A 22,874-nucleotide genomic window follows, 5' to 3' on the forward strand; every position below is an offset into this window, starting at 1 on the left:
TGTGGAGCGGGAGGGGACATGACGTTTGTTCTCACGATGTGGCTGTAACTCACAGGAACATTTTAAACAGAAAGTACCTGTAACATTTAAGGTCAGGAGTGAGCGAGTTCACTCAAAGCCCTGTCAGGCCACTACATCAACGCAGGTGACCTGAGGGATGAGCAGTTACTATGCTATGAATGGGCCAGCATCACAACTGTGTTAGCGACACACGAGTCTGTTACTTGTCAAGGTGCCTGTGGCCATTATGTCAATTACTACATTCAGCGCAACTCTGGGAGCCCTCCCCCCCATATCACCAGCTCACAGGTTAGTAACCAGGCGTTGGGCATTCACGCCGCTCCAGTATTCTGGGGTCCCAGGAGCTACATTCTGGGAGATAGGTCTTGGCCTCCCACTCCTCCCTGCAGTAGGCTAGGCAGCCGTCACGCTAGCCTATTCTGCAGTCAGGCTCTCCGTGCCCCTTTGCACGTATCAGCAGTAGGTAGGGGGATTGACACGGGATGGAGGGGGCATTGGTATGGCTCAGAGGCCAAAAATGAGCCCTGAAGGCTGCTAGAGTGTTGTTCTGCTAGAATACATTAGCAGGGCCATAAACAAAACAAGCATTATTTGTAACCCTACAATAATAAACCATTGCACAGCTCTTTCCCTAAGCATAGTCAGAAATGGCATTGCAGCTCCTTACACCAGGCCTGAGTTTGCCTCATGGTGTAAATTGGTTAGGAAATGACAGGTCCTAGCACAGCAATGACCTTTTTTGCCGGGGGGTGTCAACTCCTGAGGTCAGTTACATCAGTATAAATCCAGGGTACCTCAGGTGGCTTTAATGGTGTTGCTCTGAAATTACATGGGTGTAAATGAGATCAGAATCAGGGCTTTGGTGTTCAGTGGGTGTGCAAAATATGTGTTACAGCACACTGTGGGTCTGGTCCTGATCACACTTATACCAGGTAAATGAGGAGTAACTGCACTCAAGTCAAGCAAGTTGCACTGGTGTAAAATTGGTATGAAAGGAGAATCAGGCTGCAGTGTGAACGCACAGCCCCCCCCTGGAGAAAATGGTGGGTTTTTTGCAATTGATTTCAACAATTGGTCAGGTTTTTGGCATTGTAAGTAAACATGGCCCCACATGTATGGTCCCAAGTGACATGAACCATGAACTGCTGGGGCGGGGGGAATAGAATGTGATTTAAAGACCATCCCATGATGAAGGCTGAATGTAAATAACATGAGTAGTAACTAGGTGTCAGGAATGTGCATTTCCACTCTGCTCCATGTACTAATGCAAACACAAGGGTGCGCCTGCTAGTACTGTCTGCAGTGAGAACAGCAAAGGCAGGCACTGGGCAAACTAGTCGAGCCAGCACACCTCACATGACCATTTGCTTGTCCAGTGATGCTCAAACTTTTGTACTGGTGACCCCTTTCACATAGCAAGCCTCTGAGTATGACCCCCCCCCCACCTTATAAATTAAAAACACTTTTTATATATTTAACACCATTATGAATGCTGGAAGCAAAGCAGGGTTTTGGGTGGAGGCTGACAGCTCATGACCCCCCCTGGAATAACCTCACGACCCCTGCGGGGTCCTGACCCCCAGTTTGAGAACCCCTGTGCTAGCCTGTCTCTGGTCCTCCCACAGCTCTTCAGTTTTGATTTTCAGCAACCCCTTGTTCTGCCAGCTTTCATGGGCCTTCAGTGCATGACATTCCTGACCTCAAAGAGCTTTGCTAAGCCAATTCTGGGCCTTCAGCCAGCTCTGCTAATGTATCTTAATCATGCCCCAAAACACCTCCTGGTGTTCAGTCCTGCATCACCATACAGGTCATCTCAGTCTGGCCTCAAAACACTCTCTTCCATTCCTGAGCTCAAACACAATTCTGCCAGTATCTTAACCTGCAATGGCCCCTGTGCCAGGCCTGGGCCCTCACACAGCTCTGCCAACGAGCCTCAGTCTTAAACTGCTCTACAGCGTAACACCTCCCTGAGCCACAGGTGCCCATGGCAATTGGTTTACAAGGATCATCCTGCCACACTCTGTTTCCAGGCTGCTCCGTTATTTTGCTGCACTATTTCCTGCCCTCTGAGTAGATCCAATCCAACAGCCACCCAGGCCCACTCTGTGCCCATTTGGAATGTGCCTGTGTCAAGGGACTACAATTCCCTTGCCCTGGTGAACTAGAGCTTCTCACCATAACCACCAGTGCATTAACTTTGCTTTAACAACCCTGCCCTCTTGAGACTCAGAGGGCTGGGGAAGCATAAAAACACTCCGAGGACTCGATCTTCCTGGGATTTCACCTTCTGCCCCCATTTACACCTCTGCAAAACATTGTCCAAGTCCGAATGACAGCTTTTCACAGTCCTTTGGCCCAGATGAAAATAACGACACTGCGTGAAAAACAGGGCAGAATCAGGCCCACAGCTGAATTATGCATGTCGAGTCAGATCCTCAGCTGATGCAAATTGGCTGATTTGCACCAGCTGAGGCTCTGCCCCCACAAACATACACATTTTTCTGAGAGGATATAAGAGGGCCTTTGGCAGTGACCTTGGCTAAGACCAGTCTGCAGGTGGGGGCTGGTGCATGGCAGCAGTGGCTGAATAAACCCAAAGGGCCTGATTCTCACTGTGTCACGCCAGTGTCATACCAGTGAAATCAATGGTGGTGTATCAGCATAAACATGATGTAACTGGCAAATTGGACCCTTTGGTTTTTCATGGAACTCCAGGGCTGGAATCTCCTGTCATACTGTATGCATATGGACAGGGGTGGCTCTAGCCATTTCGCTGCCCCAAGCACGGCGGCACGCCGTGGGGGGCGCTCTGCCGGTCGCCGGTTCCGCGGCTCCGGTGGACCTCCCGCAGATGTGCCTGCAGAGGGTCCGCTGGTCCCGCGGCTCCGGTGGACCTCCCGCAGGCACTTGGAAACCGTCAGAGCGCCCCCCGTGGCATGCCGCCCCAAGCACGCACTTGGCATGCTGGGGCCTGGAGCCGCCCTTGCATACGGAAATCCATTAGCAAGCCATGCACTCACTCCTTACCTATACCAGTATATATGACAGAAGAATCTGACCCTCTATGGCCAATGCTTTTGCTTTCCCTTCAGGGTGACCTGAAATAGGTTAGAAGATGGGAATGGGAGAACGTTAAATCAGGGGAGTTCTCTGGCCTGTGCTATGCAGGAGGGCAAATGAGATGATCACAGTGGTCTCTTTTGGCCTCATAATCCATGAACTGACACCAGGCCAGTCTCAGTTGCTATGGATGGGAAGGGGACTGAAGAACTTAGACTAGTCCACACCCAGGTATACTGTGGCTGAGCGAAGAGCTGAGGACTTGCGCTCGGACATTGGGAGCAGGCAGGGCATGGAGCTCACCACGAAAGGGAAGAGAGATCAGAAACAATGAGACACCCACAGGAGAGGGGCCGTGATGGACAGGCCTTTTGCTTATATCCTCTGAGCAACTTCAGACCTAGCAACACTGGGCTCATCCTCCACTTCACTCCTCTTTACTGTGTTACTTTTAATCAACATTAAGGACACACACACACCCAGGCACACCCGGGCCTTCACGCACACAAAGGAACCCATCGCAAATATACACTATAGACAGGAGAGTCTGTTCACGCTATATAAATATACAGAGTCTCTGAGGAACAGTCTGAAGAATGCGCATAGGGCGGGAACTTTAGTAAGGGACAGACACAAAACCCATCATGGTTTCAAACACTTCCCCTTCTTCTCCCGCCGCTGCAGTTTCCGCAGGCGCCGGGTCCAGGCATCCCGCCATTGGATGACCAGGCTGTTCTTGTCGGCCATGAGTCCTGGCCGGTCAGTGGGGTTTTCGCTGATCCCCATGACAAGGTATTTTCTGCTGATTTGGATCTTGGGGCACTTGCAGGCCAGGTCTTTCATGTGGATCCACAGGAAGTTATCACCACGCTTCACGCGCTCGTCGCGGCACTTGTAGACCGAGAGGACGTTGACAGTGAACTTAGCCCAGTTGGCCACTGTCTCCATGTCTAAGACATTCACTTGGACAACTGGGGGAGAGACAAAGAGAGACGCTGAGAGTGGAGCAAGAGTCAGTGATGATACTCTCCTCCCCGACCCCCTTGTTCTGGCAACAGGCAAATTTCCATGGCTCAATCTTTGTGGGATTGTTTCTGCTCTGACAGGGGAACCATCCACCCTTTAAGAAAACACTCTGTCCTGTTTCACTGCAGCTTCTTGATGGACCAGTTCCACAAGATCTAGTTATGTCTTCTTACCACAACACTCTGTGACTTGGCATTAGAGACGCTTGGAATTTTTCCATCAAAACAGTTTTTGGGGATGAGAAATGGCTTTATGATGAAAACAAAAATGCTCACAATAAATTTTTCAGTAAAAAAATTCTAGTTTTGGCAAAATTTCCCACAAAAAATGAAAAAAAAAATCACCAACTTTTTTTGTTTTTGTTTTTTTATGAAAAAACTGGAAAATTTACCCCCTCCACCACCTCATACCAATTTTCCAAAATTGCCAGTGACAAGTAATTCGCATTTTTTGACCAGCCTTATTCAGCACGGCTATCCCCATGCTTCTGAAAGCAACAGGCCCCCCAGGGCACAGCTGTCTGTGGTCCAGAGGATGACTGGGACTGCTGAGTGCTCAGAAAAGGCAGCCTTCAGGAGCCTACTGAGCCTCCAAATTCCACCTGCACTGCAGGAGGACAAGATGTTGCTTAATTTTCCTTTTCAGACACGCATTGCTAGTCAGTGACATTCACCCTGCTTTGGGACTGTGATATGGTTCTGAGGTTTGCTGGCCAAACATGATTTCATCTCAGGCCAGGTGCATGAGGAAGGGGCAGGACAGTGGCAAACCCAAAGTGGAAAGGCAGTGATTTGGTCCTGGAAGACACAGTGCAGCAAAAAGAGCTGGAAGGCCTGATTCTCCCTTCACTGACATTGGAGTTAATTGGGGTTAATTTTGTTGAGGTCAATAGAGTTATGCTGGGCTAAAACCCGTGTCAAGTTACAGAACAAGACCATATTGATGCCTCAGACCTCCCCAACCACAACCCAGTGACGGGACTCCCAACAAGCAGTTGTAGCAGTCGCAGGTGCTTGGCTGGATGGGCTATGGGTGGTACTGGATGTCTGTAGCCTGTGACTCAGGAGATGTGCACTCAGTTCCTAGCTCTGTCACAGACTCCTTACATGACCCGGAGCCAGTCACTTACAATCTCTCTGTGCCTCAGTTCTCCATGGGGAGAATGATGTTTCCCTGGCTCTCAGGAGTGTTGTGAGGATAAAGTCATGCCTATTTGTGAGGTACTCATATGGGGCCCATAGGTACAAATAGCAGCTCAGGGATTGAGGAGGAAAATCAGGGGTCACCCTAAAAGAAATAGCTGGAAAGTACCTGGAAATTCGAATTTTGTGGCTCAATGGATATTTGCTGGTGTAATGAGGTGGTCACCCCCACTCCTGCCCTGAAAGGCTTAAAACAGCCCTGGGAGAGGGCTGTGGTAGGGAAAAGCTAGGCTGATTGGGGGAAGCAGCCATAGCTGGGGCCACGCCCCAGTCAGGCCACAACTGGCCTGATAAGAGGGCTGAGGGCCAGAGGCTGAGAAAAAGAGACTCTCTCTAGCTCCTGAGAGAGAAGGACCGGGCTGCCTGGGAGCTGAGAAGGGTACCTGAAGTGGAGCAGTGCTGTGGAAGGCCAAAGGAGCTGGGGAGCTTCAGCCTAGTAAAAGCCCAGGCTGTAGGCCTTGCTAGAAGGCCAAAAATGGTACTGGGGCTGCAGAGGGGCAGCCCAGAGATAGGCAAAGGCAGCAGGTGCTAACCCCCCTTGCCGATGATGAGTGGTTTACAGACTGCAGTCTGCTGCAGTGAGAGGGGGCTAGACGATGACTGGCAGTAGCCACTGAGGCAAGGTGGGTTTAGAGGGTTGGGGGGTTCCCCTGGGAGGGGAGACCCAGAGTGAGAGGGTACTGCGGTGGGCAGGACCCCTGGGCAAAAGGCACCGGGGTCTGGGAAGGACACGGGGCCAGCGGCAGGCGAGACACCGGCCTGCAGAGGGCGCTCTGGGCTGGAATGAGCTAATTCCCGAGACAGCCAGCAGGAGGCGCTGTGCCGGTGAGTCATTGCCTCGCCACAGCCGGCTAAAACAATTTTGAATTTTTCAACACTGAAATGACCCACATTTAGAATTCCTTTTACAGGGGATCTACAAGCTCCCATGAGTCTATTATGGGCACATATGGCACAGGTGGCTAGCTGGAGCCCTTCCACTGAAAGTCCTGAGAAACGTAAATGGGTTAAAGTTGCAAGAAAGTCTAGCTGAATGGAAGGGCTGGTTCTGGTGAGCTCTTCTCTCTCAAAACTCACATTCACTCCTGCCTCCTCCCCCACCCCCTGACTCAGAGCCATCTGACAGTCATTTCTATTGCTCTCCACCTTGCCAAAACCATCTTTTCAGATGGAGCCAAGGGTTCCTGTGGAAGATCAATCAAACAGCTCTCTCCAGTGAACCTCCCTCCATGCCCGAGTGTGAATGGCCCCGTGTCACAGTGATTAACAACGTGCAGTCAGCATCCGCCCAGCCTGGCCTCACAGTGGCGATTCACATCAGCTTTCTCCCAAGACCCCTCAGACAACAAGAGTACGGAGAAAATGTTCTTTGTAAGGTATCTGGCAGGCAGGGAGGGACAGAGGGGGAGAGGGCATGGAATGGTTTAAAAGGTTTGTTTTAATGAATTTCATGCTGGTGGAAAGGGCCAGACTGATAGTCCCAGAGACCGAAGGTCTCACTTTGCCTCCACAGCAGGTACCAGATGGGAAGTGGCAGCACTAGCTTCCAGCACTCCCTCACTGGTGCACTTCAGCACTGTTCTAGAAGGATGGCCTCAAGGAGTGAGAGGCTCACCTAGACTCCATGTGTATTCGGGGTGAATTTGGGGAAGGAAGGCTTCCTTTGAAGTATCTGGAAAATTGGCCCCCTCCATTAAATTAAATTAACTCTGAGTAATTGTAGCCCTGACTTCCTGACTGCAGGTGCAAATCAGATAACGAAAACACCAAATTCTCAGATTCCTGCCCACAAGTGCATATTCAAGCCATCGGACGGGACAGCCTTTAATTTTTAGCATCTCTACCAGCTAGGGTGCGGATTGCCATCTCTTACAGTGAGGGTGAGGGTCAGCTGAGGAAAGACAGGGGATGCGGACACCAGTCCGCCACTGGCTGGAGACCACCATGGGCCATCGATCTATCACCAGATGGCAATGACTTTTGGTCATTGCTGACCTTGGATGCCTCTCTGTGAACGGCTGGATCTCTGGCTAGATTGAGGCCCAATAGGAGAGGAACAGAGGGTGGGGGAAGCTTGGATGGAGTAAACACAGACTGCATTCCCTTCTCATGCCAGAAGGGCGCGACCCATGTAGGGTAGGGTGGGATATTCTGACAGAACAGGGTGGGACAGTCTAATTCTGCTCCCATCCCAGGACTGGGCTCACCCATCTAAGGCCTGGCTGCAGGTGTCCACTGGCCCTTTTCCTCACTCTTCTTCCCTGCGAAGGTGACTTCAGGAAGGAAGAGCTGCTTACCATAATCCTTCTTGCAGTATTTTTTCATATTAATCTTGTAGTTGCCTTTGGCTGGCTTGCAGTACGAATCACAGTCTGCAGAGAAGGAACAGAGCAAACTAAGCGCTGAGTAGTTTAAAACAAACCCCATACAAGCAAAACCATAACAACCAGGGGGAAGGAGAGGCTAGGGGAAGTTTGCATCTCTCACCTGCGGCACTGTATGCTGGCATTAACAATGAATCACCCACCTGGGGCAAAGACCAATAAAAGGCAATATAATTTCATACAGCAGATTTCAGACAAACTGAATCCTCAAACTCTCTAGAGCTTTTGAGCCAGATCCTCAGTTGATGAAGGTCCTCTAACTTCAGCTGAGCTCTGCCAATTTACAGCAGCTGTGGATAATAAAACTGTAGAGCTAATAATAAATAACAGCGGTGGCTGAGAGAAATCGAGAGGCACAGATTTTAAACTCTTCAGACAGGGACTGTCTTTGTATGTGTTTGCACAGCTTTTAGCATAATGGATTCTGACTGGGTCTCTTGGGATAACATAATGAGAACATTAAATAATAATAAGGGAGAAAATGTGTCCTCAGCTTAGATTTGAGATGGACAGTGGAGTAATAGAGGCAAGGTGTCCCAGGTGGTAGGAGCAGCAAAGGAGAAGGTTCTTGCACCATCAATAGCTAGATTGTGAGAATGAGGCTGATGCTAGCTAAACAAAGGAGCTGGAAGAGAGGCCCAGAGTGGCCAGATCTTCAGCTGATGTAAATCAGCATAGCTCCATCAAAGCCAACAAAACTACACTGATTTACACCAGCTGAGGTTCTGCCCCTCATGTCCCTTAGGATGTGCTGGAGAAAGTCCCAAAGAGGGAGTTAGAACACATTGTGCCAAACTCATGTAATTCCACTGAAGTTAAGGGTGTTACTCCAGGCATGAACTTGGCCTATGTAGAATCCTTTTGACCTGTATTCTGATGCAGACGGGAAGTCAGTGGAACTGTCTGTGGCATGGGATGGGATCAAGCTTCCTCGTAGGTGTGAGGAGGCAGGAGCAATGCAGTTCTGCACATGCCAGGCCCTGGAGTGCTGGGAAACAGAGCTGCAGAGGAGGGAGTTGTAGGAGTTCAAGGGAGAGGAGATGCAAAGGGAGAGGTGGTGAAAGCAAGGCAGGATCACACAGGATGCATGCTGCAGATCTGCAAATATGGGGGATGTGGGAGGAGAAGGAGACTGGAGTCGAGGGTAACACCAAGGCTATGGGTATGGAAACAACAGGAATGGCAGAGTGCAGCCACAGATAGGTATATTTGAAGACGTTCCATCTCCCCACCCCACAGCACACCAACAGTGTAGGAGGCTGCTCTGCTGCAGGTGGCGTTTCCCTAAATAACCTGAACACACTCCACCTCCTGCCCATGGGGGGCATTGTGCTGCTGGGATGTTGCCGGGGAGGTGTCCTTTGTGGACATGCAGCATCATTCCAGGTCTTTGGCACAGCACAGGGTGTTGCGCTCCCTAATCTAGCCACGTTCCATGAGGCTGGGCTCATGCCATAGGCCAGCCTTTTTATGCCTATTGCTGGAAGCAACAGCTTTGTATGGAGAGCAGAGCAGTTCTGGAACCTTTCTCCCCAACGCCTTTGATCCCAAGGATTTCCCAAAGCAGACCCCTCTTCATTCCTTTCTCCTGCCACCATCCTTTGAACAGCTCAATTTGTCTCTCTCCACACATTTTGCTTAGGTTGTGCTTTTCTGAGCCCATCTTTCTTCCTCTCTTCCCCTCTTGCAGATTCTCTGTCCAGCTTGGCTTCATTTCCCCTGGGACAGGGCAAGCAGTCAATGAAATTCTCTTTGTTTGTGGGTTGCCAGAGGGATCAGAGAGAAAGAAACAAAACAAAACACCAACCTCCCTGTGCCAACTTCCACAAGAAAAAAGGAAGAAAACCAGAAACACAAATGGACCCTGGATTCTGCTGCTCTCTCCCTTTCCACCCTGCTCCCTTTTATTCTGGCCTTTGTGCTGCCGGCTCCAAATTTGTCACTGATAAAAGCAGCTCAGCACGAAGCTAATTCCCCAGCAAGCAGGGATCACGGTGGAAGAAGTCATCCCCGCGCAGTTAGGGGCAGCTGGGTCTGGCTCCTTGCTCCCCCCCGGCGGGCTTGAGGCAGCGGCACCGTCGGCCAGAGGTCTCCGCGCTGGCACCGGCGCTCATGCTTCGAGGACTGGGACTCTGCAGTGCTGGGTACCAGCTCACCATGCACCCCGGGGAGGGAGAGGACGGAAGCAGCCTTCGTCCCAGGCTGGAGTGCAGGGTGTGGAGGCATCGCTCCCCAGCGGCAGGTGTGCGCAGGCGGGATGGCTGGGGCCCGTCGCCAGTTTCCAATAAAAGGTGTTTGTCAGAAAAAGGGGAGTGAGTGCTGTCCTCTACCCCAGCTTGCCCTGCCCACCTCAGCTGGGCTTTTCCTGCTTTGCTTTGTTCTCCTCTCCCTTTTTATTTAGGGAAGCACAGAGCCACACTCTGGCAGCTTTTATGACAAAGACATTTATGCTGGGTTTTTCCATTTCTCTCCTTTCCCTTTTTGAATGAATCTAGTGCTGACAGAGGATGGCTTGATTGCCCGTCCTGGGGCCTGAATCCCTTTCTTTATTAATAGAACAAATACAGTATGGGTAGCAGCAGTGCAAGCTTCCTGCGCATCCACTGCTACCAATGGATCTGAACCATGACTCTAAGCAGGGGCGGCTCTAGCCATTTCGCCGCCCCAAGCATGGCGGCACGCCGTGGGGGCGCTCTGCTGGTCGCCGGTCCCGCGGCTCTGGTGGACCTCCCGCAGACGTGCCTGCGGAGGGTCCGCCGGTCCCGCGGCTCCGGTGGACCTCCCTGCTCCACCGAAGCCGCGGGACCAGCGGACCCTACACAGGGACGCCTGCCGGAGGTCCACCGGAGCCGCCTGCTGCCCTCCCGGCGACCGGCAGAGCGCCCCCTGCGGCGTGCCGCCCCAAGCACGCGCTTGGTGTGCTGGGGCCTGGAGCCACCCCTGACTCTAAGGCATGGCTCTAGAGAGAGAATAGAGTTTGTTCTCCATGGCCCATTCAGTCCTCCGCTTCTCTGCTGAGTGGGCAGCCCAAGTGCCCTTGGCAACGGTGGTTTTGGGACGTGGACCTTTCTCCCCTGGGAAATGGCCTGAGAAGGCTGGCTCATTCCACACAGGCCATGGAGCTGCTGCCAGATGAGGCTGACTTTCTGACACGGGTGACCTGGGACAGAACTTTATGATGTTTATGCCTTATGGGCAAAATTCACCCTGCGCAGAGCCTATTTTCAGGGCTTTAGTGGACTTTTGAGACCTTGTGCAAGGAGTGAACTTCACATTATTTTTAACTGTTTTTGGAGAACTGCTCAGTGCTGCTTCTGATCTCGCTGATATTGGCTTTACCCGTCCTGAATTATTCCAATGGGCTGAAATCTGCTCTTGGCTAAACCAGTACAAATCTAATCCAACTCAGCTGGTTTACACAGCCATACTGTAGATTTACATCGATGGAAATAGGAGAGAATTTGACTGATCTTACCTGAGTTACTCCTGATTTACACCAGGGTTTGAAAGACCAGAAGGAAGTCCATAATGTCACTGCTATTTTTTAAAATAATGATAGCAAAACTAAACACAACAACATAACTTGAAGTAACAAGTCTACCTAAAAATCTGAAGGCTAAATGTGAAAGGAACAATGGGCAGATTAAAAGTACAGGAACTTCTTCGTAGTAGTTTAAGAAATTCTATGGGTCAGATCCTTAATTGGTGTAAATGACTATATTTGGACTCTTTCGTGAGCTAGTTATTCAAGCTAATCAGTTGGAAAGTCTTGGCTCCTATATAGGAGTTACACCTCTACCTCGATATAACACGACCCGATATAACACGAATTCGGATATAACACGGTAAAGCGGTGCTCCGGGGGGGGGGGGGGGCTGCGTACTCCGGTGGATCAAAGCAAGTTCAGTTTAACGCGGTTTCACCTATAACACGGTAAGATTTTTTGGCTCCTGAGGACAGCATTATATCGAGGTAGAGGTGTATTTCAGGCCCAAGTGCTCCAGACATGACAAGCAGATTTCATCCCATCAGTTTGGTTGCATTTATGGTAGAGCCCCACCCCAGAAAATGATTTTCCATTCCACAAAATCTTTGGAGAGCTTGACTTTTTTTTCATCCCAAATGAACAGGAAAAGCCGAAATTTCACAAATTTTCAAAAAACAAAATTCACATTTCCCCCCCAGCTTAACCAAAACGTTTTGTTTTAATTTTGACCATTTATTATTTTTTTAAATGTTTTAATATAAAATAAAATAAATTTCAAAACAAAATGTCTGGAAATTTTGACAGTTGGAAACGTTTTTCCCAAAATGAACTTTTATCAAAATCGATACAACTTTGCGAAAAAATTATTTTCATCATGATGGTATTTCTCAATGGCAAATTGTTTTGATGAAAAGTTTTCACCCAGCTCCAGTTTATAGGGCACATGTGAAATGCAGCAATTTAAGATACTGCGATTTAGCAACTGCCCCAGCTTTTCCGGTGTGTTAAGCTGCTTTGTACCATTCTGCTTTAAAGTAGGTCGATTGAATCCTGGGAAGCTCACCCAGTGTAGGTATATAACACCCCCTCCCGCCTGTCCCTCCTGCCATGGTGGGGAGCATGGCTGAGGCAAGGAGGGCAGCTCTGAGACATTGCTGTGGGGATGCTCACATGTGGGCTAGGCTAACTTTGGTGCTCAGACCCAGGTTAACTGGGCAGTGAAGCCATAGCCTTGGTGCTCGATGTCTGTCCTTAGGCTTCAAATGCAGCATTCAAGGAACCCACAAAGTGCGAGTTTGTCCAGAAGAGGATTTAGGGTGAGTCAAGAATCCCACTGCAAGACCCCATGCCAGTCTCTGCTCTCATTCCTTGATCAGGCCTGTATCACTAATGCAGTGGGGCACTAAGGGCCCTGTCAGGACCAGCGCCTCACTGGGCCAAGTACTGGCTGTATCTGCAGGCAGACGAACTCTCTGTGGGAGAGAATTCACAACAGTAAGTATCAGAGAGCAGCACCAGTCTGGGGCAGACAGCACTGGGGCTGGTGGCAAGAGCATAGCACTGAATCACATCCAGCCATGGGACGGGAAGTTGTCCAGAAAGCTGAAAGGAGAGGAGATGCAAAAGAAGGAAGGGGCAGTGCTAGATGGCGATACATGGCCTAGTGTTAGTCTGATTACAGGGACCTGGCGAGGTTCCGTCTGCACTATAATCTTTATCGGTGTTGGAACGGGGTCAAGTGACAACTGTGTTGTAACCAATCCCCTAACTGGGTTGTAATTGTGGTACACATGGGGTCTACGAGAGACTGTGATGAGTGACAGTTTGCTAACACCTCTCCCTGCAGTGAGCCAGTAGATTATAGTCCTGGGGCAAAGCCCTGGTTGGGGACAAGAGGTTCATGAGACGTGCAGAGTGGACGGGAAGAGAAGGAGAGACAGAGCAAGCCTGGCAGCTGAAAGGGCTTTGTAGAAACAGAAGTTAAAGTCAACGAGCACTGCCAGGGAGATCTGGCCTGAGAAAGAGCCATAAATCTGAGCCCCCTTTTTTTTTTTGGTATAATAATAATGTTTTTAAGTGCCACAAGATGTAAACTAATCTACTTAGTTAGAAAAACATGTTTCTAGGGAATTGAGCGATTTCTGTTGAAGAAACAGGGAACGTTTCAGAGGAAAAAGCAAAGTACTTTAAAAAGATTAGAAATTATTAGTAGTACTATTATTTGTAAAAGCTATTAAGATTTCCCAAAGATCACTCCCCCTTCACTGTGCCACCCCACCATTCTGTCCCAGTCTCCCCACACACAAATCTGCTAGAAGCTCATCAGCTGAAGATTAAGCAGGAACATAACACAGAGGGCTGGGGGCAGCATGAGATGCAGAGGTGGGGGAGAAAAGTTGGCAAGTGGGAGGAATGAGAAATGATGGGGGAAGTGGATGTGGGAGACAGTGGATAAAGTTTTCAAAAGTGCCATATTTTTAAAGGCATTTCAGTACTTAAAGATGTAGATAGTCACCTGATGGTATCTTCAAAAGCACCGAGGTGCCAAACTCCCTTGGAATCCCATTTGACTCCTACCCGCATCTTTAAGCACCAAAATACCTTTAAGAATCTGGCTCCAAGTGTTTTAGGATCCCATCTCCCATTATCAGAAGGGACACAGGCACTTGGAAGCCCAAGTCTATGGGCATTTTTGAAAATGGGACTTGGGCTGTTGAAGATTTTCCCCAGTGTCCCAAGATAGAAGGAGAGGAGGAGAGATGAGAGCGTCACTGCTCTGGTGAAAACCCTGATTCAGCAACAGGCAGCCAGCATTCAGCCCTGCTGCCTTGGTGTTGCCAGTGCCCCCAAAGTGTAGGCAAGGGTGAACTGCGCTTGAAACAGGGATGGAACCTGGTTAGCTCAATGAGAGCAAACCCTGCCTTGTCCTTGCTACAAGTAAGAGGCAGCACTGCTGCATACACACTGACTGCTGATCTCCAAGAGCTGCCTCAGGCCTATTCCCAAGTGTAACAAGGCAGGAAGAATTGGGGATGAAATGCAGCCAGAGGAGTTGAGAGATGGACCAGACTGGGAAGGATGACTGAGGAGAGGGAGGCATGAAGCTGAGTTTGGGGGGCAGCCAGAGACCTGGTGTGACGGGTGGGACATAAAAACAAGAGAATACACCAGACATGAAGCACACAGGTGACATCTTCACTCTCCCTGCAGCCTCCCCACTCAGTTCTGGGTTTTGAAGAAAAAAATAAAAGAAAGAAGGAAAACTGCTCTGGATTTATGGTCCTGATTAATATCATAAAAATGTGATTATGAAAGAACGGAAATTGTGTTTGGAATTAATAATTTAGGCTTTTTTCAACCTCTGTTTTGTGCCGAGGAACATTCCTAGAATATAAAATTAATTTCTACTTCAATTTATGTAAGAAACTTAAAAAACCCAAGAAGCCCTCATTATTTATCTCCCCTCCCCTCCTCCCCCTTCTACCACATGGCCCTGAGTCTCAGCTGTATTCAAACTATTTGATACTGTTCTAGTCATGGAATGTGGCCTTGAAGTGGGGGTACATATACTTTACTGTCCCTTTGCACTACCAGAGCAGTGTAACTGAGCCGCAGTAAGACGCAGGCCCCATGTGGGAGGGTATAGCTGGGTGTGACTGCAGTCCAAGATGACATACTGGAGCTAGCTTTTACCAGTGTCACTTATTTTGCTCAGGTGGGGCTGGAATAAGTGCTGTTGGCAAAAGAGCAATTTTGCTAGAGCTTGTGTTGTGGCAGCTTCACTTTTCCAGGCCCCAGGATTTTGCCAGTACAGTACAGCGATATCAGGCACAAATCCTACCCCTACTGATATGGCTACGTCGGCAAAAGGTTGTAGCGTAGATCTGACCAGCAACATGGGCGCATAGTGCAGACAAGACAAGGAAGCGATTTTCCTCTCACGGGTGCTGCTGTAAATCAGGAGTGACTCCACTGAGTTAACTGGAGTTACACTGACAGGAGAGTCAGGCCCTGGGCTTGTCTCTTTGTGCTGGGCATGGTGGAGACACCGCTCTGGGACACTGTGGTGCTGACCCTGTGAGAGGAGCAAGAGAAACAAAAGGCACGGAAGGGAAGGGACAGAAGAGTAGAGGAAAGAGTGCAGGGTGCAGCAAATCTGTTCCAAAGGCAAGACAAAGAAAGGCCTCAAATCAGGTGGATTTCTGGCCCCATGAGCCAGGGCTGTGCTACACCCTTTATATCACTCCTGAAGGGTAACCCTATAAAAGTGTCAAGAGAAGTTGGGCGGCCATCAGAAGAAATGTTTCACAAGCACCTCTCTCACTTGCCAGCTCTCAGAGCACTTTTTCCTCTTCCCAGCTCCCTTGAAACTTCCTGGACATGGTGTCATACACGCTAAGGGAATTTGGAAGGCAGATCAGTTTAAGTCTGACTGGCTCCCCAGATATCATCCAGGTAACACAGGAACCCACCCATCTGCCTCCCCCCATAATAACCACCCTCCCCACCAGAAAAAGAACATGTAGCTTTGAGGTCGGCATTCCCTCCAGGATGAAGAGGATGTCTGGAAGCTGGGGGACCATCCACGGAGTCAACTGTTGCCAGAGCTGAAGAACAGGTGTACACAAGTGTGTGATGGGGGGAGAGTTGACGTTTGGGGAGGGGATGGTATGAGGGAGTCCTGTGGGGCACAACCCCGTTGCCTACTGTGTTGGTGACACTAAGACCGAAAGAATGAACCCCTCCACATGGAAAGGGAAAGCAAAGGGACAGCAGCCAAATCCAATCCACAGCTGACGTTCCCTCTTTTTGCACTGGGTGAGGTATAAATGGGCCCAGTGCAAATCCATCTACATTTCCAGGGGACAGCATGCAGCCCTGCTCCAGTGTAACTAAGCCACTGCACTAGCTGGGACAGAACTGCCAGGGGAGCTGTGGTGGAGGTGAGGGTGAATGGAGGGAATCCTGGCTGTGGGTGAGGGTGTGGCTGTGGGTCAGGATGAAGGTAAATGGAGGGGATCCTGGCTGTGTGGGTGGCTGTGGGTGAGGGTGTCGGTAAATGGAGAGGATCCGGGCTGTGGCTGTGGGTGAATGGAGGGGATCCCAGCTGTGGCTCTGGGTGAAGATGAATGGAGGGGATCCTGGCTCTGGCTGTGGGTGAAGGTGAATGGAGAGGATCCCAGCTGTGGCTGTGGCTGTGGGTGAAAATGAATGGAGGGGATCCCGGCTGTGGCTGTGGGTGAAGATGAATGGAGGGGATCCCAGCTGTGGCTGAGGGTGAATGTGAATGGAGAGGATCCCGGCTGTGGCTGTGGCTGTGGGTGAAGATGAATGGAGGGGATCCCAGCTGTGGCTGTGTGGGTGAAGATGAATGGAGGGGATCCTGGCTGTGGCTGAGAGTGAATGGAGGGGATCCCGGCTGTGGCTGTGGTTGAAGGTGAATGGAGCGGATCCCAGCTGTGGCTGTGGGTGAAGGTGAATGGAGAGGATCCCGGCTGTGGCTGTGGCTGTGGGTGAAGGTGAATGGAGGGGATCCCGGCTGTGGCTGTGGCTGTGGGTGAAGGTGAATGGAGGGGATCCCGGCTGTGGCTGTGGGTGAAGGTGAATGGAGGGGATCCTAGCAGTGGCTGTGGGTGAGGGTGTGTCTTTGCATGCAGAAGAGGGAATGCTGTTTCCATGGCGTGCTCCCTGCTAGATCCCAACCACTCATGGACCCAGGTCTGGTGGCTGGTAGGGGAGATAGGGCCAGCTGGTCTCTAGTGGATACTTCCCCTTAACGCATAGGGCACTGCAGTGTAAGTCACTGCAGACAGCCTAAAAGGTGTAAGCAGCCCCTGCCCCAGTCACAAGGGATGCTTTTGGTAGCAAAACTCCTGCAGGACCCATGTTGACCAGCGGAGGAAGGCAGCCAGGCCAAAGGACAGAGACAAGAGGTCCCCACAAGGCTGTCTCATGGATTCCCTGAACCTTCGACCTCATCCATGGGAGCAAATGCCTTCACACCCAAGGAAACTCCAAGATATGCTGCTCTGCATGGGAAGCAGCAGTATAGGGCAGAAATTGCCCGACTGTTAATAATAAATAACATGATATTCACATAGAACCATCCATCTCTGGACACATGACTTACAAGGAGAGGCTGAGGGAACAGGGGTTATTTAGTCTGCAGAAGAGAAGAGTGAGGGGATTTTAATAGCAGCCTTCAACGACCTGAAGGGGGATTCCAAAGAGGATGGAGCTAGGCTGTTCTCAGTGGTGGCAGATGACAGAACAAGGAGCAATGGTCTCAAGTTGCAGTGGGGGAGGTCTAGGACGGATCTTAGGAAACACTATTTCACTAGGAGGGTGGTGAAGCACTGGAATGGGTTACCTAGGGAGGTGGTGGAATCTCCACCCTTAGAGGTTTTTACGGCCTGACTTGACAAAACCCTGGCTGGGATGATTTAGTTGGTGTTGGTCCTGCTTTGAGCAGGGGATTGGACTAGGTGACCTCCTGAGGTCTCTTCCAACCCTAATGTTCTATGATTGTATAGCACAACACCTAGGAACTTCCTTTGCTGAGACATGTGCTTCATCAGCCTTGTATTATGGCCTAGCACCTGGGGACTTTGCACATTAACACACTACTGAATCTGCTCCCCCACAGGATAGCACCCAGCTGCCACTGGCAATAAGACATGCCATGCATTGAACTATAGCATGGCCTGCAGGAAACCTCCAGCACTAAGACCTGTCCGCACTACAGCAGCTCTAGCACTAAGACACTTGGATCACTTCCGTTATATGTCAGGCCCTGGAATTCCCACCACTGAGACACAGCCGCAGCCCCTCAGAGGCCCAAGCCCCAGGACACAGTTGGATACTTGCCACTATCTTACAAGTACCGCAGCTGGACACATCGCTCACTACTGCAAATCTCCAGAATCCTGTGCCAAAATCCTGTGCCTTTGATATGGGGATAAGCGCTCATTGGGTTCTGCTTAAAGCTTCTGCCTGTTCTGTTTGCAAAGAGTGAGCTTTTTCTTTACAGGTCCACGGAAATGAGAGACTCCCAGTGCTGGGGAGAACCAGGCACAAGGCAGGCAGATCATGTGCCATTGCTGGGGCTGGCAAAAGCTGGGCAGTGGTGCCACAAGTGCACTGGCAGGGTGGGGATGTCCCAAGCAGCTATGGAGTCTGAGTTGATGCCAGTGGAGACCTGGGGGTGCTTTGCACCCACTCACCCACCCAACAGTGTGGAGTTTTCTTACATGTCCTAGAATTTAAGGCCAGAAGGGACTCATGGAGTCTGACCTCCCACAAAGCCCAGGCCACTAAACCAAATCACCACTGTAGTACATCCAATAACCTGGGTTAGACTAAAGTATTCCAGTCTCTGGAAACTAAACTATCTTGTGCCACAGGCAGAGATCAGGAGGGAATGAGGTGGCACCAGTGCCCAAGGCCCCTGCATGGCAGGGAATACATTTTGTGAGATATCCCCAGATGATCGTATCACTAGACCACTAACACTCGCTGTGATGCTCTGTACCTCGGGGGGACACCATACACTGCCATGTTCATCTTTATAAAATATTGTGTGATATCCAATGCAAGGTTTGCCATGTTGGGTGTCTTCAGAACGCTCATGATGCCCTGAGCATTGTGGTTACTGTAATGTTATAGTAATTGTTACAGTAATGTTATAGTAAGGTTATAGGTTATAATTTCATGTATGTAGTTATGAGGCTGAAAATGTATCCTCGTGGCTTAAAATAAGACCAGACAAAAACTCTCCAAGAACAGAGAGGCAGTTCACACCTCATCAGGGCAGGTATGGGACAAACCCAGCCCAGCCTCACAGGAACAAAGGACGCTGGCCTAGGCAGCAACAAAAGAATCTGTTAGACTCTCGAGTGAGTCACCCCCCTTCCCTTGGTCAGTTTGGAACTGTGATGAGGTAATGCTCACCTGACTCTGAGGGGCGGGTGGGGGGGGCGGTAAAGCCAAGAGGGAAGAAAGAACATGATAAAAGGGAGAGATGTTTGCCATGCTCTTCCTCTCTCTTCCACCAAGCGACTGAAGCACTGATCAAAGGGGAGAGCCTGGCTGAAGGGCAACCAGCCAGCCTGTGGTGAGAAGCATCTAAGTTTGTAAGGGCATTGAAAGTGTTAAGATCAGCTTAGAATGCGTTTTGCTTTTATTTCATTTGACCAAAACTGACTTGTTATGCTTTGACTTATAATCACTTACCATCTACCTTTTGTAATTAATAAATTTGTTTGTTTATTCTACCTGAAGCAGTATCTTTGGTTTGAAGTGTGTCAGAGACTCCCCTTGGGATAACAAGCCTGGTACATATCAATTTCTTTGTTAAATTGACGAACTCATATAAGTGTGCAGCATCCAGTGGGCATAACTGGGCACTGCAAGATGGAGGTTCCTAGGGTTGTGTCTGGAACCGGAGATATTGGCTAGTGTCATTCGTTTGCACAATCCAAGGAGCAGCTTACATGCCAGAGGCTGTGTGAGAACAGCCCTGGAGTGGGGGTTCTCACAGCAGAGCGGGGTAAGGCTGGCTCCCAGAGTCAAGGATTGGAGTGACCCAGCAGATCACTGGTCCAGACAACACCAGAGGGGAACATCACACTCGCTCACCCCCAAATCCTGTCACCACTTCCCCTGGGACCTGGCCATAGTGCTTGGTAAAGGATGCCATGTGTGGTGAAGGCATGAGAACAGGGTGAGAGCTGGAAATTCTAATTCTGGCCATGCCATTCACTCGATGTGAGATCCCAGGGCACCTGACTTCACTTTCTGTCCCTCATTTTCCTTCTCTGTACAGCAGAGATAACAACAGCAGCCTACCTTGCAGGCGTGCTGTGATGGTGAGTCACTGACTACAGTGTTTTGAGGCCACTGAGCCAGACTCTGCTTTCAGTGCATTCATGTACATATGGAAAGATGTCACTGAAATGACTGCAGATGGGGGCTGGAGTGACTGAGAAGACTCTGGCCCGCACAGCACTATGTAAGTGCTAAGTGGTATTGTGAAGGAATCCCTGCATTGGCAGTGAGGTACTCGACTCTGCTTAGGTTTCTCTAACACTTAGCTAACACCTCCACTGAATGGTTAATTTCTCCCCTACAGGAAGAACGAGTCGGGTGGAGCTCTTTAACTTTCAGTCGGGCTGTTAGTCTGGGGCGCTCACCTGTATCACAACAAAAAGCTTTACTGAAACACAAGAGGAAAATCAGATTAAAAACAGATGTCAATAAACTGCCTTTCCTCTTTCCTCCCTCCCACCCCCATAGACACATTCCCCAGGTCAGCCTTTCTAATCCCCCTTTCGCTTCTTCCAAAGCGCATACCTCCCCCCGTCCCTCCTCCATCACCCCGAAACTTCTTTTTCCACTTAACCAAGTCTCCGTAGCTCAGCTTGGAACTTTCAACACCACCAGGAATGATCTGAATGCATCATGCTCAGCAGGGGGACCCAGTTCTGTGGCACGCATCCAGGTGGGCACTAAAAGGAAATAGCTGCCATTTGTGTGAGCATGGACAGGAGAGAGCAAGAGTGCAGGGATGTGTGCGTGATAGAGATTATCGATGAGTTTGTGTGTGTGAGACAGAGACAGAGCGAATGTATGTGAGTGTGTATTGGGTGTGTCTGTATACGTCCTGTGTGTATGAGACTGTATGGCTACATGGTGTGCATAGGTGGCGAGTTATATGGGCTCATGGTGCCCGGGCTCCAGCAATATTCAGGGCTCAGGAGCCCAGCTCCACCAATGTTTGGGGCCAAGTCTCTCCCCCGGCCCCGCCTGCTGCCCCCCTGCACATCCCCCAAGTGTCCCCCGTAATCCACTTGCTGCCCCTGCTCGCCTTCCCGGGTCCCCAGAGCAGAGCGTCCCTGTTATTCCTGTCTCTCCCCTGCAGCTCCATGCTGCCTCCCTGCATCAACTGCTGCCACAGGGTCCTAGTGCCCCCTCATCGCTACTGCTAGGGCAGGCTGACCCTGAGCCTGCCCTTCCACCACAGATCCTTTCATTTTCCGGTGGGACCCTCCACCAGCACAGCGCCCTCCCCCCGCATGCAGTCACTGCTCCTGCCCCACGCTGGACAAGGGGCAGCCCCACCCCTCGCCCCCAGTGAGGCTACAGTGAGGGGCAGCAGCAGAGGAGGAGGCGCACATGTGATGCCAGCCCCCACCCCCGGCGCCCACCGCAGGGGAGACAAGGGGGCTTCCTGTACCTGAGAGGGGCCCTGGGAGCACATGCAGTGACAGTGATGTGAGCTGAGTGTGGTGCAGGGGGAAGGGGGGGGGGACCCTCCCCCAGAGTTCGCTGCTGCCTGTGGAGAGAGGGCCAGGGGGAATCCTCCTCTCTGGCCCTTGCCCCGGGGCAGCCTGTCTGCACCCCAAACTCCTCATCCCCAGCCCTGTCCCACCCCAGAGCCCTCACCCCCTGCACCTCAACCCTCTGCCCTAGCCCTGAGCCCCCTCCAAAATCCCAACCCGTCATCCACAGCCCCACCCCACAGCCCTCACCCCTGCACCCCAGCCCTCTATCTGAGCCCCTCCCACACCCAAACCCCTCAATACGAGCCTCACCCCAGACCCCTCACATTTTTACATTATTTTAAAAAATATACAGTAACTCCTCATTTAATGTTGTAGTTATGTTCCTGAAAAATGCTACTTTAAGTGAAACGATGTTAAATGAATCCAATTTCCCCATAAGAATTAATGTAAATGGAGAGATTAGGTTCCAGGAATTATTTTTTTTTGCCAGACAAAAGACTATATTGCATCCAGCGAAGTGGGTATTCACCCACGAAAGCTCATGCTCCAAAACATCTGTTAGTCTATAAGGTGCCACAAGACTCTTTGCTGCTTATATTTTATATATATACACAGTATAAGTTTTAAACAAACAATTTAATACTGTACAGAGCAATGATGATTGTGAAGCTTGGTTGAGGTGGTGGAGTCAGAGGGTGAGATATTTCCCAGGGAATGCCTTACTGCTAAATGATGAACTAGCACTTGGCTGAGCCCTCAAGGGTTAACACATTGTTGTTAATGCAGCCTCACACTCTATAAGGCAGCAGGAATGGATGGGGGAGGGAGGAAGACAGAATGGCAGAGAGAGACAGAGACACACACCCTGTGTGTGAGAGAGAGACTTTAAGACAGCAGCTGCTGCCAGCCAGCTAGCTCCCTCCATTCTGAGCTCTGTCGTGTCCCCCCCGCCGCTCTGTGGAGATGGGGGGGCAGGAACGGGGGAGGAGGACACCCTGACAACAGCACCCCTATTCCCTCCCCCCCACCCCCGCACATAGAGTGACCAGACAGCAAGTGTGAAAAATCAGGATGGGGGTGGAGGGTAATAGGAGCCTATATATGAAAAAGACCCCAAAATCAGGACTGTCCCTATAAAATTGGGACATCTGGTCACCCTACCTGCACAGCAAGCAGGAGGCTCCCGGAGCAGCTCCAAGGCAGAGGGCAGGAACAGCACAGGACATTGGGTGGGACGGACACCTGAACTGCCCAGCAGTTGATAGCCTGCTGGGCGGCAGCCGCACAGGGAACTTAGGGGAGCTGATGCGGGGGGGCTGCTGGCCCACCCTAGTTCCAAGCCCCCACCAGCTAGCTCCAATGGGCTGCTCTTTTTGCAAGCTGTGGACAAAGCAGGCGGCTGCCAAACAAC

At 50.6% G+C, this 22,874-nt stretch overlaps 1 protein-coding gene across 1 annotated transcript in view; it reads right to left on the reverse strand.

Annotated features, from left to right (window-relative positions):
- Positions 1 to 3,535: 3,535 nt before the first annotated feature.
- Positions 3,536 to 22,874, reverse strand: part of NTN3 (netrin 3) — a 99,891-nt gene continuing 80,552 nt past the window's right edge. The window contains exons 6-7 of the mRNA XM_039493280.1: positions 7,607 to 7,681; positions 3,536 to 4,052 (exon numbers count right to left, since the gene is read on the reverse strand). Of these exons, the coding sequence (XP_039349214.1) occupies positions 3,724 to 4,052; positions 7,607 to 7,681 (404 nt within the window). The 3' untranslated portion in view covers positions 3,536 to 3,723. The remainder of the gene's footprint in view (positions 4,053 to 7,606; positions 7,682 to 22,874) is intronic.

This window comes from Mauremys reevesii, linkage group 10, assembly GCF_016161935.1.
Source record: "Mauremys reevesii isolate NIE-2019 linkage group 10, ASM1616193v1, whole genome shotgun sequence".
NCBI lineage: Eukaryota > Metazoa > Chordata > Testudines > Geoemydidae > Mauremys > Mauremys reevesii.